The sequence below is a fragment of the Orcinus orca genome, chromosome 20, assembly GCF_937001465.1.
Source record: "Orcinus orca chromosome 20, mOrcOrc1.1, whole genome shotgun sequence".
Classification (NCBI taxonomy): domain Eukaryota; kingdom Metazoa; phylum Chordata; class Mammalia; order Artiodactyla; family Delphinidae; genus Orcinus; species Orcinus orca.
In genome coordinates, this window is record NC_064578.1 from 35,397,190 (window position 1) to 35,415,511 (window position 18,322).

The following is an 18,322-nucleotide window of genomic DNA, read 5'->3' on the forward strand; positions in this document are numbered from 1 at the left end:
ATATTTCACTAGGCTTATTTTTTAAAGAAAAACTCCCTGCCCCTACTCCTCTACATGATCTAGGGGATGTGAATAATGTTTTGAAACCTTGCATCGTTATTCTGCCCTCAATACTTTTAGGATGATTTGGTTGGGCACAGAATTTCTAGAATGTTAATTAATCGTTTTCTTTGTGGATTTTAAAAAGTATTGCTCTGTTGCATCTAGCTTTGGATATTACTGCTCAAAAGTCCAAAGCTCTTTTGCCTTCTAATTTATTTATTCATCTAACAAATATTTATTGAACCTGTACTGTGTGTCAGGCATTGTTTTAAATGTTTGGGACACATCATTGAACCAGACAGATTCCCGTTTTCCAGGTGGTGAGGGGGGCTACAACAACAAACATAATAAGTAAATTGTATAGCCTGATAGAAGATCATCCATTTTACTGACAACAACAGAATAGAAATGGAGGAGGGGAAGGGAAGAGGAAGAGAGGTAGAATGGGCAAGGATTAGGAGGAGGGGTCAGTGGGCACAGTGCTGGGCACTGTTTTAAATAGAGGGAACAGGGTAGGCCTCATTGAGAAGGTAATATGCAAGCAAAGATTAGAAGAAGGTGAAAGAGTTAGTCATATGGGTGTCCAGGAGAAAAGTATTTTAAGGTAGAGGCCCAAAGGAGCAACCTAGCCTTATGGAACAAGGAGGCTAGTACAGTGAGTGAGGGAGAAAGAGGTAGGAGATAAAGTCAAAAGAGTAATGGGACACATCATCATATTGTGTAGGGCCTTACAGGCTGTTGTAGGATTTATCTATTACCTGCACATGGGAGATTTTAATGGATTTTTTTGATTGCTGTGCTTGGAATCCGCGGGTGGGGTGGGAAACAAGGGTGGAAGCAAGGAGACTGGTTAGAAGGATTTTGCAGTAATCCAGTTGAGAGATAATGAGGCATAGACTATATAATAGTAGTAGAGGTAGTGAGGAGTGGTTGGATTCTGGATATAGTTTTCAAGGAGGTACAGTAAGATTTCCTGCTGGTTTTAGATACAGGATGTGTAGAGAAGAATCAAGGATGACATGAAGGCTTGAAGGCTTTTGGACTGAGTATCTGGAAGCATGGAGTTTCCATCAAGTGAGGGGAAGGCTATTGGTTGAGTAGTCTGGGAGAAGGTAAGGAGTTCAGTTTTGGCCACCCCGCTGTAGGAATGTCTAGGAGGGTGTACACATCTGGGGTTTAAGACACATCTGGAGGGTTTTTGGATATAAAAATCTTGAAGTCCGTGGCAGTATCAGTGGAATTTTAAAAATACAAGAGTGAATGAGATCACCAAAGTGAAGAAAAGTGGGCCATGGACAACTCCCAAATTCAAGACTTTGGGGAGAAGAGCAGGAATCACTACCAGGCAGGAGCCAGTGATCTGATCAAATCTGTCAGATGTTGGTGACAGCTCAAAACTTACAAATTAAATACAAACAAAACTACAAAACCAGTAAAATTCAAATTATACTAATTATGAAAGTATTGAATACTGCCTGCTAAATTGAAGTCTTGAAACAACATGAGTTATGGAATTGACTATTATGCTGTAAGTTCTTTTTGAGTTGAGCACACCAAAATTATCCCATATGTTGTGGTCACCAGATGATGCATTTTCTTACCAATGTGTAAGTGCTTCAGTGAAAACCATGATGTCATTTGGGCTTCACTTCACACAAATGCATCATTTATATATTAGGTCCCCCTCTGTATTTCTCTTTAGCCTCCCATAATTAGAGTACTGTAGTACCAACTTGGAGCTAGTGTGACCATAAATGTAAATAGGAACATTCATTTACATGGCTAACAGGTGGATTCAGATGATTCAGAATGTGCTAATGCTGTTTTTTAGATTATTAAACACAGGAAAATAAAACAAATTTTTGTAGAGAAATGTGGCACCCACCCCGAGAACAGAATCTTAGTTTGAGGAAAATTAGAGTCTAAGTTAATTCATGTGTTATATCCTTATTTGAAATAACTAAAATGATTTGGTTAGAATTTCAGATGCGATGCTTATGAAGACACAGATTATAACTCCTTCAAAGGAATATAATTTCTTTTGAATAAGGCTCCATGAATTTTTTAATATGGCATTTCCCCCTATAAATTCCATTATTTTTCTGCAGTAGTAGTAAAGAGCTATCAATATCAGTGTATTGATATTAAGACTCTGGTGTGACTTTTTACCTCATTTCTTTAATTTCTTCGTCTCAAGCAATGTGTTCTTTTCTGTTTAGCTTAGTTATCACCAACTCTTCATAGGTTACTACCAATTTAGATATGCTTAAAATTTTTGTTCTCTGTATTTATGTGTGTATTTACTTACCGTTATTTGTCAGGAAAAATGGGAAGATGAATGTTACAGTGCAGAACTGGGTACAAGATATTTTATGAGGAAGATTTAAAAAGCATAGCTTAACATCAAGATGGAGCAAAAGAGCAAAGATCTACTGGAATGTGTGACAATTTTACATCCTAAGAGAATATAAAACATAATCAGGGTAGTGAACAGTTGTATTCAAACTTGGACATGTAACTAAGTGAATAGTATTTGGCTGCTTTTATCTAGACACTGTGAGCTTTGGTTATATCGCAGTAGTGACTGTGTTGTAATCATGACTGACATGGTTTCAGTAATTTCAAGTGAATTCCCCAAAATTCTATTTAGTGATATGTGGTAGGACATAAAAAAGTTGAGAGCCTATTTTTGACCCTCTTCCTGCTTCTTTTACTCTTTTACTTTTTTTTTTTTTTTTTTTTTGGCCGCACCATGTGGCATGTGGGATCTTAGTTCCCCAACCAGGGATTGAACCCGCACCCTGTGCAGTGGAAGTGTGGAGTCTTAACCACTGGACCGCCAGGGAAGTCCCCTGCTTCTTATATATTTCTCTGCTCTTACCTCTCTTCTCGATTCTTTGCTTTGATTTAATGTCTAATGGTTTAATGGCTGTTAGATTATACCACTTTGATACAGAAAATTTCAAAAAGCAACTTACTTGCTATGACTACAGTTTTAACTTAAAGAATTTAGGGGACTTTTTTTTTTTGGTCAATTTTTATAAACATTGAAGATTAGTTGGATGCTAAGTTGAATATTCTGTGCCAGAGTGAGAAGATTATACATACTTTTTTTTAGAGTTATTTGAAAGAAAATAAGATTCAGGAATGAAGCAGTCTGGCTCTGTTCTTATTACTTCTTAATTTTTCTGATCTTCAATTTCCTCATCTGCAAAATGGAGATACACCCTTCTTTATGAGTCTTAAATAAAGACTGTATATGAAGCTGCTGACATGAAGCCTTACAGGTTGGTAGATGCTCAGTTTGAAGCTTCTTTCATAGCAAACTCTGTTATCTTTATCATGTTTCCGACAGTCCCAAGTTGAGGTTATGAAAATGAACACAGTACGTTGAAACAACAGTTTTCAGTAAAATCCTGTATAATCTGGGTCTTTTTTTTTTTTTTTTTTTTGCGGTACGCGGGCCTCTCACTGCTGTGGCCTCTCCCATTGCGGAGCACAGGCTCCGGACGCGCAGGCTCAGCGGCCATGGCTCACGGGCCCAGCAGCTCCGCGGCATGTGGGATCCTCCCAGACCGGGGCACGAACCTGTGTCCCCTGCATTGGCAGGCGGACTCTCAACCACTGCGCCACCAGGGAAGCCCTAATCTGGGTCTTTTTAATTTAGTGATTCCTTGCAGGGTTCCTAGTATGGCTCTGTAAACATCACTGAGTGTGTTGTTAATAATATACCAAATGTTCCCACATACTTGATCTCAGTTAAAGTCCAAAAATCTTGTTGTTAGTTTTATTGTTTCACAAATGAGCAACTTAGGACCCAGGATATTGTAGTTTTGCCCAATATCAAAGTAATTAATATAGGTATATGCATAGGTATATTCTTAAGGTAGGTTACCAGTGGTGCATTACTAAAAAATGAAACTACTACCTAGGAATGAATGGGTTTATGGAACTGTGATGTCACAAACAAATGTTTTGAAAACTTAGAGAACTGGTATGAAAATATATTCAATTTTTTAGACTGTGTTTATGGTGATAAAATGATTTACTTCACCATATAGTGTTGTTATTATTTTTTAAAACAGACTTTATTTTTTTAGAGCAGTTTTAGATTCACAGCAGAAGTGAACAGAAGATACAGAGATTTCTTGTATTCACCCTGCCCCATCATTATCACCCAAAGTCCATGGTTTACATTAATGGTTCTCTCTTAGTGCTATATATTATATGAGTTCTGACAAATGTATAATGATATGTACCCACAACTGTAGCATACAGGATAGTTTCACTGCCCTAAAAATCCTTTGTGATCCACCTCTTCATCCCCTCCCTGCCCAGTCTCTGGCAAATACTGATCTTTTTACTGTCTCCACAGTTTTGCCTTTTCCAGCATGTCATATAGTTGGAATCATACAGTATGTAGCCTTTTCAGACTGGCTTCTTTCACTTAGCAGTATATATTTGTTTCCTTCATATGTTTTTGTGGCTTGATAGCTCATTTTTTAAAATTTCTGAATTATATTCCATTGTATGAATGTATCACAGTTTACCTCTTCACTATAGGAAGACATCTTAGTTGCTGCTGTGTCTTGGGAATTATGAATAAAGCTGCTGTAAACATCTATGTGCAGGTTTTTGTGTGGACATAAGTTTCCAGCTCCTTTGGGTAAATACCGGGGAGCATGATTGCTGGATCTTATGGTAAGAATACGTTTAGTTTTGAATAAACTGCCTTCCAAGTGGCTGTACCATTTTGCATTTCCACCAGCAATGAATGAGAGTTCCCGTTGCTCCACATGTCCACCAGCATTTGCTGTTGTCAGTGTTCTGGATTTTGCCATTCTAAAAGGTGTGTGGTGATACTTTATTTTTGTTTTAATTTGTATTTCTCTGATGACAAATGATGTGGAGCACCTTTTCATATGCTCCTTTGCCATCTGTATATCTGATGGGGTGAGGTGTCTGTTAAGGTCTTTTGCCCGTTTTTTAATTGGCATGTTCGCTTTCTTGTTGAGTTTTAAGAGTTCTGTGCTGTATTTTGGATAATATAGTCCTTTATCAGATATGTCTTTTACAAACATTTTCTCCCAATCTTTGGTTTGTCTTCGCATTCTCCTGACTGTTGCAGAGCAGACATTTTTACTTTTAATCAAGTCCAGCTTATCAATTGATTCTTTCCTGGTTCATGCCTTTGGTGTTTCTGAAAAGTCATTGCCAAACCCAAGGTCATCTAGATCTTCTCCTGTGTTGTTATCTTCTAGGAGTTTTATAGTTTTGTATTTTACGTTTAGATCTGTGATCCATTTGAGTTAATTTTTGTGAAAGGTGTAAGATTTGTGTCTAGATTCCTTTTTTTTTGCATGTGGATACTCAGCTGTTCCAGCACCAATTGTTGAAGACTCTCTTCATTGTGTTGCCTTTTGCTCCTTTGTCAAAGATAAGCATAGTGTGTTGTAAAATAGTGTTATTTAAAGTGAATTTTAAATCTTAGTTGTGAATTCACTCTCTTTAATGTTATAGCAAGTAACAGATATATTCTACCTTAGGGGTCATCAGGGATGAGTGAGTTGTGGTTGTATACATGCTATTTCTTTTATTTGGAATCTTTCATACTGTTGTACTTGATTTATTCATTCCTTCCAGAAATATTTGAGTACCTGGTCTGGGCTGGGTACTGTCCTAGGTGCTGGAGATAGAAGCGTGAGCAAAATAAACAAGGTCTATGCTGATGAAGTTTATATTGTAGTACAGAGCTCTTGAACCAGAAGTTAGTGGTTCAGGGATCCTGGGAGTTCTCAAGACCCTTTGAGGGTCAAAACTTTTTTTCACAATAATGAGACATGAGAGTAAAGTGAGGTTCCCAGAGGCTACATGACATGTGGTATCTTCACAGATTAATTGCAGAAGCAGATATTAAATATCCAACAGTATTTTTTATTGCATCAGATATTAAAAAGATTTGCAAAAAATGTAAAACATAAACACTCTTCTCCCTATTATGGAAGATAGTTATTTTTCATAAACATTTTATGTAATAGATTTTTAATTGTTTTGTAAAAAATGTGATGGTAATTTTAACATAAATATTTTTAAAGTTCTTGGCTTGAATTTCTAATATTGTAAATATTAATACATATAAACCACATTGACAAAATGCTCTTTTGGGGTCCTCAATAATTTTTTAAAACTTTAAAGCAGTAAAGACATTTTTTTCTTAAATGGCCAGATAGGTTTAGCTTTAGGAGTCATAGGATCAACTTTTTATTTAACTCCATCCTTGAAAGCAGTCACAGATAATATGTAAATGAATGGGCTTAACTATGTTCCAGTAAAACTACTTACAAAAACAGGCAAGTGATCTGTAGCTGTAGTTTGCCAGTTACTGGTGTAAAGGGTTCCTGGTACCAAAAAAGTTTGAGAATTGCTGTTATCAGTGAAAAGCTGGTATTGTGGAGAGAGAGACGGGCAGAAGACAGACAATAAGTAAGTTATTTAGTAAGAGAATTTCATATGGCAAGAGATAATATGAAGACAGTAAGAAGGGTGATCTGGCCTTTAGAAATAAAGTGATCAGGAAAGGCCCCTCTAAGGAGCTGACGTAAGGTAACTCTTATTTTTTCAGGTTTTATCTCCCATCTTTTTTTTTTTTAATCTCTCCTGGCTACATTGGGATCTCTCTTGTGTCAGGAGCGAAAGCAAGACAGTTGAATCTTATTAAACTTAAATTCAGAAAAGGTTAATTTTTCAAGTTGAATTAGAAAATATCCAGAGCATATCTGCTTTGAAAGGATCTAGGAAATTATAACATATTGCCCAGATTAGAACACTGACCTACTTTATACGACATCTAGCAAGTTAACTTCTCTGTATCATTTTTCTCTTCTGAAAATGAGAGAGCTGGTTAAGATCTTTTCCAAGTCTAAAATTTTTCATAATGTCTGTTTGCTTAGGATGCCATTTGTCACCTCTTCTAAGTCCTCCTCGATAGATAGCTCCAACTTCCTTTTTTTTTCTTTTTTCTTAAAGTAGTTCTGTGATCTGAAATATTTATTTTGAAATCTATTTTCCTGTCTGTAATGCAGGGGGTAAATGCTTAACCTGGAAGCTCATTGAGGACAATACCTGGTACATAAGTATGCTTATTAATAAATATTTGGGGCAGCTGTTTTAGTGAGAATGGAGGAAAGTCCCTCCTCTGCCTCAGTATTTAACTTGCTGACCCTGGAACCATTTAGGTTATAGCAGTAAGAATGAAACCAACCAACAATGAAGCTCCAATGAGGGACATGAAAACTTTAATAGAGGGGTTAAGGAAGTACAAGAGCAATGCAGTATGAATTTATGTGGCCATTCCAACTTCAGGGAAAGGAAGGGGAAGTAGCCGTTCCTGCCATCAAACTCTCTGTTCCCTTGTTGGAAATTGAGGATCTACATAATTAAATTCTTTAGCATACCAAGAGATAGGTAACTTTAGCAAAACCAAATTTATGAATTAGAATTTAATGAGTTCTCTTGGAATGCAGTGCAAAACAAAGATTGGAATTATGAGAAAAAAATATATAAGTGACTTGAAGATAGATCCAGGAGAGTCAGTATCAGGATTATGTGAAGAAAAGAACTGAGTAATGGTAAGAGTCGAAGAACAATTAGAAGAAAGGTCCACAAAGGTAAAAGACTTGAGTCTTGGGATTGAAAATACTCACCTTGTGTTTGGCAAGTGCTGATGGCATGTATCTAGATGTTTTGATGAAAATTTCTTCCAAAGATAAGAGTCTTAGAAGCTACCTGTCAGGGTAAAAAAGGTTACCTGCAAATGAATGAAAATAAAAATGACATTAGATTTTTCATCTACATAGTTACATGTCAGAAGACAGCAGAATTTATGTAGTTCTAGGGGTAAAGGGTGTGAACTAGAATTCTAAGCTTGTGCAAGAGCTTGATTGTTAAGACTGAGACTTAATTGCTTACATGCCCTTTCTGAAAACTTTTTTGAGGTACTATGGCCATACCAAAAAATGAATCATAATTAAGGATTCAAGGGGAAGAAAAAGATGGGTATTTGTCTTATGATATAGTTGTGAGAAATGAAATCAGAATGTTTGCAGTTAGGTTTAAATGATTGTTTTGACAAAAGTTTTGAAGTTTAGTACAGTCTTTATCCTGGCAGGTGGGAAAGGGAAAGTTTCACTATTAGCACATTAAATGACCTGCCTTGTTTTGGGAGATGTTAATACTTTTATTCTTGATGTTAATATAGATTCAATGTGAAATAAAAATAATAAGGATAATAGCTAGTAAAATAAAATTAGGATGTAGAATCATGCTTTCCAATAGGACTTTCTTCAGTGACAGGATATGGTGATACTATTTTGCATTCCCACCAGCAGAGTATGAGAGTTCCATCTCTTAGATGTGTCACAGGCATCTCACTTCTACTTTGCATTTCATCCATTATTACAGTTTGGTATCTAGCATAGTGCCTAATGGGTTTTGGTTAAGTATATGTTTTTTTTTTTTACCAGGTGTAGAAGCCTCAAAATACAGTGTTAGGCATTAAAAAGCAAATGTACTTTGCTTTACACATTTAAGTTATGGTTTGCATTTTCCTCTCCGTTTACTGTCATCACCTTTGTTCAGACTTCTGGTTTTACAGGTCTTCTATCAGGTCTTTTGTCCTGGGCTTTCCCCACTTCAGATCATCCCTCTTACTGGACACATAACTCTGATTCTGTGGCTACAACGTCTTCTGAATTATCTTCAGGAAAATAGAGCTTTTAGGAAAATACTTTGTATAATTTTTTAAAATTCCTATTACTTTGGTGCAGTTCTGGAAACTAAAAATAGATTGCTTAATTTTTTTCTTGGCATTATGGTTTTATAACAAAGTTTGATTTTTAACTTTTGGCATTTTAAGCTGTTGAATTTTAAGGAGACTTGCCTTAGTTTTAATTTCGTCTGAGGTAGACAAACCATTAGGATGTGGACATCTTTGAGGGGGGCCATTATTTGCAGGCCGCAGTAACTTTAGTAAAAGGCAAGAAAGTGAAAAGCACAACATTGTTGTGTATTCATTTTAATCAGAGAAATTCTTCATCAGTCATTTATAATTTATAATAGGAAACAAAGTTTCCCCCATGAAATTGAGAATAAAAGTTTAAGACTATTTCTATCATAAGTTTGTGAATGTGGCAAAGCAACGATTAAATACTCTGAAATTACTAAGGCAACATTAAAGGCTGATTCTAAAATGTTTTTATCTAAATTAAAATCTGTTTAAACTTTATACCAAACGGGGCCTGAGATGTAGGCTTTATTTTAGAAAGGGTAGGTAATAGTGCACTCTTGGTAAATTTTGGATTTTTGCTAACTTTGGATTCTGTGGGCTTGTCTTAGTGTAATGTAGTTTTTGTGAAATTTTCCCTCGTAAAACCAGTTTAAATAAATGTTTTACCTAGTGGAGAAATTCTGTATTGTGCTAAAAATTAGTTAAATGGCAGTTGATCTTTGGTATACATTTTTGATAACCTTACAAGCTAAAGGCATCTTCTAGAGTATATATCTGGAACCCACAAGTTCTATGTCTCTAACTAATTGATGACCTCAGGCAAAACAAGTTAACTTTTGGAATTATGTGAGTACGTACATATTTTGGAATATGTACCACCTATGATATATATAACTTACCCGTCTCCCTTAATCCAGACAAAAGCCATGCAAGGCTGGAAATATTGTCCCAGTTTTACAGCTGAGCGGGTGGTGAAGACTGGGTTTGAATCCAAGTGTAGATGGCTCCAGAACACTCACATTTTTACTGTCCTGACTCACTTGTTGCGAGGTTTGTCCATATATTAATGGCTTTCAGATAGTGTTGTAAGGATCTGTATAGGTCCTTTGGAAGTTTGGGAAAAAATTTTTCTTTGGCTTGAGAAATCTGTCATCCCTTTTATTTGTTTTACACATTTAGACTCTGTCTTAATTCTGTTTGGAGTTTTTCCTGCCTAAAACATTTTAAGTCTCCTGCTGTAGAAACCTGAGACTTAACTGTTGAATAGAATGAATATGTATTAGAAAATAAAAACCTAGGTAATAGTAATTTATATTTGTCAGTGAACAGACTATTTTCAATTATATTTCTATTCCTAATATCAAAATGAGGTTGAGGTGACTGAACACACTATATAGGGTGGGTAAGTGATTAGAGTTAAGATTTTATGCTGAAAATGGGCAATCTACAATTTGCAGCATAGGGTTCACTCCCCACTACCAGCTCTTGCTGCCTTTAAAGGCTGCCCTAAGCATGATGTAATGACAGGTTAAACCTCTGAATGCCTGAGCTGACGCAATGCAAATCTGAGGCCCTGGACTTTATTGGGGCAAGGGTAATGCTTGTTTAAAAACAAAACAAGCTACTCTGTTTAATAAGGCCGTTTAAGTTGGCTTTCCTAGAGTGGGAAGAGAATAAAATCTCAATTTGAAGGTTGAAGCAGGAGTTTAATATGGTTATGTGTGTTTACTACTCTCACTGCGAAGTCTTCTCGAAGGGAGAAGGGGGAGTTTAAAACAAGGTGCGGTGAAAATGGGGAAGTGAGTTACAATTGAGGAAATAAGGTAGTTGACGCCCGATAAATAGTTATTGAACGAAGTAGGGAGAATGTTTTTACTGTATAAAAATCTAGCGTTCTCACGGTTAACCGAGAGAGTGTACTGCAGAGAAGAGTGCTTGTCTGGCCACGGATTTCCCATATATTCTGTGCAGATCTTGGGTTGAAACCAGCCGAAACCAACCGAAATTGCCTATATCTGACTGTTTGGGCCTACAGAAGCGGAGTGTTTCTACCTACTTGTAAGCTGGTGGAAATGCTGTGGCGTGTGCAGTGTCGCCAGGTTCGCGGGGATCTCGGGTTTATTCCGGCTGGGTGGCTGGTGGGAGTCGCGCGCTGCTTGCTTTAGAACCGCCCTAGGCTGAGTGGGGTGGAGCCTTAATCCCCGCCCGCCCGCGCCCCCCCCCCCCCGCCGCCCCGCCCTTCGCCCTCAGAGGCAGCCGCCGCCCTGAGCACAGCACAGTCTGAAACTCTGCGTGGAGCGGGCCCTCCCAGCTGTGGGCCGGACCCTGCAGCAGTAGCTCGAGCTGGCACCGAGACCGCAACTCCTCGTCCGGTCGCTTCCACGCACGCTACAGTCTTGTTCTTCACCGAGCTGGCTGGAGCCTAGCCGATGAATTTGGGGAAGATAGACTTCCGAGACAGACAGACGAAGGTTTAGGGCCCAGCAGAGGACAGCTCGGCAATGGCTCCCATTTTTGGAGACGCAGGCGAATTTGAGCTCATGGGGAGGTGTGGTCGGCTCCTCTTGAGACAGGATGGGGGCTTCAGTTCTCTGCCTCTGTAGCCAGTGCTTCTGAGGAGTATTGAATGCAGTGTATGGAGCAGGGCACGTGCCTTCCCTTCTTGAAAACTTGACCCGGGACATGTTTAGGAACAAAAGGTGTCCAGGACGGCCCTCTGTTGCAAGTCGTCTTTACTTCTGGGGGAAAGGCTATGAGCTGCCTGGCTTCTCATGACGGGGAAGCCTCCCTTACCTTTTCTGTACTCCTGGAGGGGCGTCTTGCTTACTTGTTTACCAGCATCTGGGACAAAGAAGAGAAAAGGTACTGCCATTAAGAGACTGGGTTGCTTAAACTGTGAAATGGGAAAGTTGTGTGAGCCAGTGGAATCTAAATGGATCAGGGAATGGCTGCACCATAATTGAGCTGGCAGTGATGTTTCCTTTGGTCAGCTGTGTACTTTTATCAATTTAAATCAAACTTCAGGTTATGTCATGACTCCTGCAGAGTTGTCCAGACACTTGAGTCCTTGGTTCCTACTGCAGGGCTGTGTGTGGGTTGGGGCTCTTTCTCTCTTTGAAGATGGAGCTGGGTTCCACCTTCCGAGCTTTGGGAAGCTTTAGTAGCTGCTATCCTGTAATACTTCCATTCACAAGAAATAGATGCCACATTTTGCTTGTTTTCACACTTTGAATAGGAATTTAAGTTGTGCTTTCTACAATGTTGGAAAAATAATAATGTACACTGTAACATGAGTCTGAACTATTGATGATAAATGTATAACTATTTTGCTCGGTCAAGAAATTAAAACAGTAATACTTTTCTTGCTTAATAGTTACATTATGTTGAATACAAACTGAGTTTACTGCCTCTCAATGTGTGACTAGCTGTTTTGGTTTAGTGATTTGAAAGGCATTGGTGGCTTATTTTGTGTCCAAGGAACCACTTCCCAGTTATTATGTTGCTCTCTTAAATGAGCAGCATAAAATGGACCATGAAATAAACATACAGGATATTTTGGCAATGCTGATAAGCCCATTGTTTTACTAGTGACCTAAAACAAAATGCATGGATCATCATATGCACAAAGAATCTCCTCAGGGGAAACTGGATTACAGCAGAGTTCCTTTATAGTGCTTTTGTTGGGCTGGAATACCGGGGTTATAGAGGGCTTCAGTGATGAGAGTTGATTCCTGTTGTCCTAAATCCATGTGATGAGCCACATTATGATAGAATTCTGTGGTACTTTTGTTTCCCCTTGTACTTTAGAATATACCTTTAGTGACAGTGGAATTGATCTGTTTTGGCATTTTTTTGTTTTTCTTTCACTCTCAGTCCCTATTTAAGGTGTCTATCCTTGAGCAATCTATGAGTAATAGAAGCCAAATTGCATTTATGTGGTCACATTGATAACAGCATTTTTTCGAAGTTAAATTCTTTCCAACAGTAACAATTATAATTGAGAAAACATTAAATTTGAGGAGTTTAATTTTGTAGAAATATGGCTTATGGTTATTGGGAGTATACTCTTAGGACATCAGTAGACTGATTTTTTTGTCACCCCCAAGAAAGCGGCCCACTATATCCTAGCAAAGGTAGATTTCTGGGAAAAGGTGGCTTGTTTTATCTTTCATTTAGCTTAACAAGTTAGTTAATATTGTTGATCATTTCTTCCAGATGGCATTTATTAAATAATGTTTATCACTGTACTGATGAATGCTTCAGCAACACTGGTGAACTCTAGGGTACAAGGAGTTCTTTACCTGTTGGCTCTATCCCTCACCCCCAATGTTGTGTGAGTCTCTCTGATGCTTTTTATCTTTATTCTTTATTTATCTTTTCCTGACTCTCCTGCTTTGTAAATTATACCTGATTTATATTGTAGAATGGAAGTAGAGTAGAATGGTTTACTTTCTTTGAATACCAGACTCAAATCTTTTATTTGAGGATGGCCCTCCATTTCTCCTCCATACTTGCTCACTTTTGAAGGGGGCACAGATCAGTAGGAAACAAGGTTAATACCTAGCTGGTGTTAACATTCCATGGAGACGGATGATGGAATGGCAGTAGACCCTTCCCCTTGTAACCCCTTCCCTTTCCCAAATACACCTCTAGAGCAGATAACTGTTCACCATTAGGAGGAGTTAATCAGAGTGCCCTGGTGGTCCTTTGGATCACGTATATAACTCACTGGAGCTATCAACAGCTGCCTTAAGAATGAGGAAGAAATAGAATGAGTAGGGCAGGTGAACACAGAGAGGGAGGAGGAATTCCAGTCAAAACTGATTGCATTGAACTTAAACTACTTGTACAGTGTTCCTTAGTTGTTATGGTCCAGTTTCTATTTTAGCATTTATTCCATCCAAGGATGATTTTTTTAACATTATTTTTAGAGAAAAGGAATTCTAAATGTGCTCTGGAACATTTTGAAAAGAGATTTTATCCAGTGTACAATGCACATACTTCAAGTAATTTATGTTTTTTTAAACCGTTTTCCTTTTTGCTTACAGTAAATTCTGCATGAAACTTAAGTATTTCTGGCATGTAAACATTATTTATATAAAACAAGTTATCGTTGTAATTATTTTTCTCCTGCCTCCTTTTATTTTTATTTATGTTTTTTATTACAGAAATGAGCCGTCAGACTGCAACAGCATTACCTACTGGAACCTCAAAGTGTACACCATCCCAGAGGGTACCTGCCCTGACCGGCACAACTGCGTCCAACAATGACTTGGCGAGTCTTTTTGAGTGTCCGGTCTGCTTTGACTATGTGTTACCACCCATTCTTCAGTGTCAGAGTGGCCATCTTGTTTGTAGCAACTGTCGCCCAAAGCTCACGTGTTGTCCAACATGCCGGGGCCCGTTGGGATCCATTCGCAACTTGGCTATGGAGAAGGTGGCCAATTCAGTACTTTTTCCTTGTAAATATGCCTCTTCTGGATGTGAAATAACTCTGCCACACACAGAAAAAGCAGACCACGAAGAGCTCTGTGAGTTTAGGCCTTATTCCTGTCCGTGCCCTGGTGCTTCCTGTAAATGGCAAGGCTCTTTGGATGCTGTAATGCCGCATCTGATGCATCAGCATAAGTCTATTACAACCCTACAGGGAGAGGATATAGTTTTCCTTGCTACAGACATTAATCTTCCTGGTGCTGTTGACTGGGTGATGATGCAGTCCTGTTTTGGCTTTCACTTCATGTTAGTCTTGGAGAAACAGGAAAAATACGATGGTCACCAGCAATTCTTTGCAATTGTACAGCTGATAGGAACACGCAAGCAAGCTGAAAATTTTGCTTATCGACTTGAGCTAAATGGTCATAGGCGGCGATTGACTTGGGAAGCCACTCCTCGATCTATTCATGAGGGAATTGCAACAGCCATTATGAATAGTGACTGCCTAGTCTTTGACACCAGCATTGCACAGCTTTTTGCAGAAAATGGCAATTTAGGCATCAATGTAACTATTTCCATGTGTTGAAATGGCAATCAAACATTTTCTGGCCAGTGTTTAAAACCGTTGCATTCAATTTCACAGAGAATAAGGCACCTGTCTGCCTACCAACCAGAAGCTTTTGGTAGGTGGAAGCTAGAAACAGGAAGGTAAATGAAAGGCTGTTAAATACAGGAAACAGTTGCATGTAGTAACACTAATATATTTAAAAATAAGTCAACAGTAAACCACTGAAAATAAAATATATATATATGTGTGTGTGTGTATATATATATATATGTATATATATATATATATATATATATACACACCCAAGATGGGCATCTTTTGTATTAAGAAAGGAAGCATTGTAAAATAATTCTGAATTTGTGTTTGTTGTAGATTGAGTGTACTGTTAAAAAATATTGGGTTCTTGTTTTTTTTGTTTTGTTTTTTTGTGTGCGTGCGTGAGTGTGTGTGTGTGTTTGGTTTTTTTTTTTCCTTTAACTGACAAGCCATGTTGAGTGGTCTTGGACCACTGCTTTTCCCCTATGTGAGTCAATACATAGTGCTGCTGTGTGTGTATATTTTTTTGTGTGTATTTGCTAATTTTTATTAATTCTAGTTTTTCATTAAATAAATTTGACTTTCTTTTCTGTAATTCAGGTTTTTCCTCACTTTTTTTGGTACCTTTTTAAAGTTAGTGTCTTTTTGATATGCATAATTGTTTATGGTAAAATTTATACATGTGTTCAATACATATTTTCTTTTTCCCCATTAATCAGTTCATTAGAAATATTTTAAATTCAACTATTTTGTGAAGATATGAGTTTCAGAAAGGAAAGGTAACATCGGAAGAATTATCAGAAGCTATTTAAAGCAGCTATAAAGTGATCTCTCTCTTTCTCTCTCTTCTCCAGTTGAGTCATACCTTCAAACTTATTCTTTGTAAGGTTAGGGAGTACTGATTTTTTTTTTTTTAATACTGGAAAAAAAAAAATCAGGCTCTCCCCCTCCCCCAGATACCTTGGACAAATCACACATGTTTAAAATTTGTTCTTGTATTTATTGGTTTTGCAAAAGAAGGCATCGTCTCACACAGTATTTGTAATTAAAAGCAAGTCATTTGTTTAAAAAAAAAGGCAGTTTGCAAAAAAAATGTTTTTGGTCTTTTATAATTCTCATTAAAAGAATATCTGGCAAATTAAAAACTCTTAGTGTCTGCTTTAGCTCCAAGTTTGATTAAAATCCAAAGTTATTTTCCTGTTAAATTCTGTATTTTATAGCCAAAAGCAATGTACTATGTATTGTGAATTTTGGTAGATAGAGATCTGTTCTAAAGTACAGTAAAAGAATGGGTATATGGTCTCTGGCCTACACAGAATCTTGTTTTTTCCTTCCTTTTGCTTAGATTTTGATTCTCACAACTCTGTTAGGAGGCGAATTAGTTAAAATGCTGATCACTTTTCCCCCCTTTTTAACAACAAAAAAATGAGTTAGTATTTTATAGCCTTGTGGTTAAGAGCCTGGCTTCTACAGCCAGACTTCAGGGGCTACATGCCTATGCTAGCTGTAACTCTCACTAATCAGCTGTGTGATCTTGGGTTCCAGTTTACTAGTGTAAACTGAAATGAGGTTAATTATGGTAGCTACATCCAAGGGTTAAATGGGATGGATACAAGTTACCTAGGACCGTGCTCTGTACATAATAAGCTAACCCAACATGTTAGCTGCTATTAGTATACCTGTAACTAGCACCATATAGTTAACTGATGTGAGTTAGCCTGAAGCACCTAGCAAGATTCTGAAATTGCCTTCTGATTGGCCATAGATCATTTTATTTTGTGTGGTTTTTATGGGTACCCTAAACATAGGAAGTCAGTTAAAAATAATTTGGACTTCCCCTTAACCCCCCCCACCACCACTGCCCCAATTCTGGATAACAAAATTTACTTCTGTTAACCATTTTCAGGAAAGAAGGTTGTGTAGGGGCCCTGGTGGTGCAGTGGTTGAGAGTCTGCCTGCTAATGCAGGGGACACGGGTTCGTGCCCCGGTCTGGGAAGATCCCACATGCCGCGGAGCGGCTGGGCCCATGAGCCATGGCCGCTGAGCCTGCACTTCTGGAGCCTGTGCTCCACAACGGGAGAGGCCACAACTGAGAGGCCCGCGTACGGCAAAAAAAAAAAAAAAAAAAAGGTGGTTGTGTAGTTTCTTTCCTACATAGGCATTATTTTTTGAATTGGTTATAACTTGTGCTTGTGTGTAGCCATTTTTGTGGCGAAAGGGAACAGGGCAACCACCAGTGTATATCCAGGTCTATTCCTATTAGCATGTGTGTTTAGAAAAGCAGTTTTTCTTCCTCATTTAGTATATTGAATATTTTTGTGGAGTTATATCATTTGTATTTAAAATATTTTAAAATGTTCCTTTGATTATAAAACATTTCTTTGATATATGTGTTCAATATATAGACTTTGGCACACACAGTAGAGTCTGTAGTCTTATCCGTTCAGACGACTACAAACATTTTTGTTTTTCTAGTTCTTTGTGTATTTACATGTGTTTACACACATTTATTTTGAAATCATGTAATTTGGGATTGTGTAACTATGTAACTCCCTCGCACCCCTACACATAACATGATCATCTAAGCATTTAATAATCTTGGAAAAACATCATTTGGGGTAATTTTTGTGAAGATTGACTGTAGTTTTAGCCAGGTCCCCAGTGTTGGATATTTGCTTTGCCCAGTTTTTCCAGGTAAATTTTTTCGGCTAATTATAAATAGCCTGTGAACATTTCTATGTTATCTGGTTATATTCTTGGGGTTTTTTATTTTCTTTAAAGGTCTTGATACTTTTTTCATTGCTTTCTGGAGAGGTTTCAGTGAAAACTCATGGTAGCAGTGTGAAGGATTTTGCCTTTCATTGTAACCTCATGTTTTGCCAATTTATGCTTAAGATAGTAAATTTTGTGTGTTTGATAGGTAATAAGGTTGATATTTTAATATTTGTTAACTATATTTATTTGTCTTCATATTTTTGGCCTATAGGGATGATGTGACCTAGAGCCGTATTTCTTGGTCCATTTGAGATTTATGAGATCTAACTCTTGTTCTTAAATCATCTATATTTATAATCAATATTCTACTTTTTCCTATTGATGCCCCCACCCCTTCTGGTGTCTTGGTGTTTTCTTTCAGGGGATTATATAGGGTAGGGGTAGGGGATATTTTTTGTTCTTTTACATTCTTAAACTTGAATTCATCCTGTTGAACTGAATCATGAACCAGTTTAATATGCTAACGATTGTTGGGGAATTTTTTCTTTTGCTTTGAGTGATTTTTATTATAATATGTATAACTTTCTAATTTAAAAGGCCCACAATTTTACAAACTTTAAACTTAAGCGAAGCAAATGGCTATAGATGTTTTTGGCTCACCAAAAAATCTTAGTCATGTTCCCTGCCCGCCCCCCCAAGCTCAAGAGCTCTATATGCAGGAACATCTGCAATGATTCTACTA

The 18,322-nt window shown here is 37.6% G+C and overlaps 1 protein-coding gene and 1 long non-coding RNA gene across 7 annotated transcripts in view; one reads left to right on the forward strand and one right to left on the reverse strand.

Moving 5' to 3' along the window:
• Window positions 1-16,009, forward strand: part of SIAH1 (siah E3 ubiquitin protein ligase 1) — a 28,969-nt gene extending 12,960 nt beyond the window's left edge. For 2 of the 5 annotated variants that reach the window (XM_033418887.2, XM_004264877.4), the window contains exon 2: window positions 13,996-16,009. In XM_033418887.2, coding sequence (XP_033274778.1) covers window positions 13,998-14,846 — 849 coding nt within the window. In that variant the 5' untranslated portion in view covers window positions 13,996-13,997 and the 3' untranslated portion in view covers window positions 14,847-16,009. Of the gene's footprint in view, window positions 1-11,085; window positions 11,690-13,042; window positions 13,161-13,995 lie in introns of those variants that run through there. The other 3 variants (XM_033418886.2, XM_049703692.1, XM_004264876.4) reach the window with 3 other exon arrangements.
• Window positions 3,470-11,006, reverse strand: LOC125962738 (uncharacterized). Of its 2 annotated transcripts, none has more exons than XR_007474403.1 (2): window positions 7,746-11,006; window positions 3,470-5,468 (listed from the first exon to the last, which is right to left on the reverse strand). It is a non-coding gene; the product is annotated as an uncharacterized LOC125962738 (long non-coding RNA). The 2 variants fall into 2 exon arrangements; XR_007474402.1 differs by having other exon boundaries at window positions 6,385-11,006.
• Window positions 16,010-18,322: the final 2,313 nt, after the last annotated feature.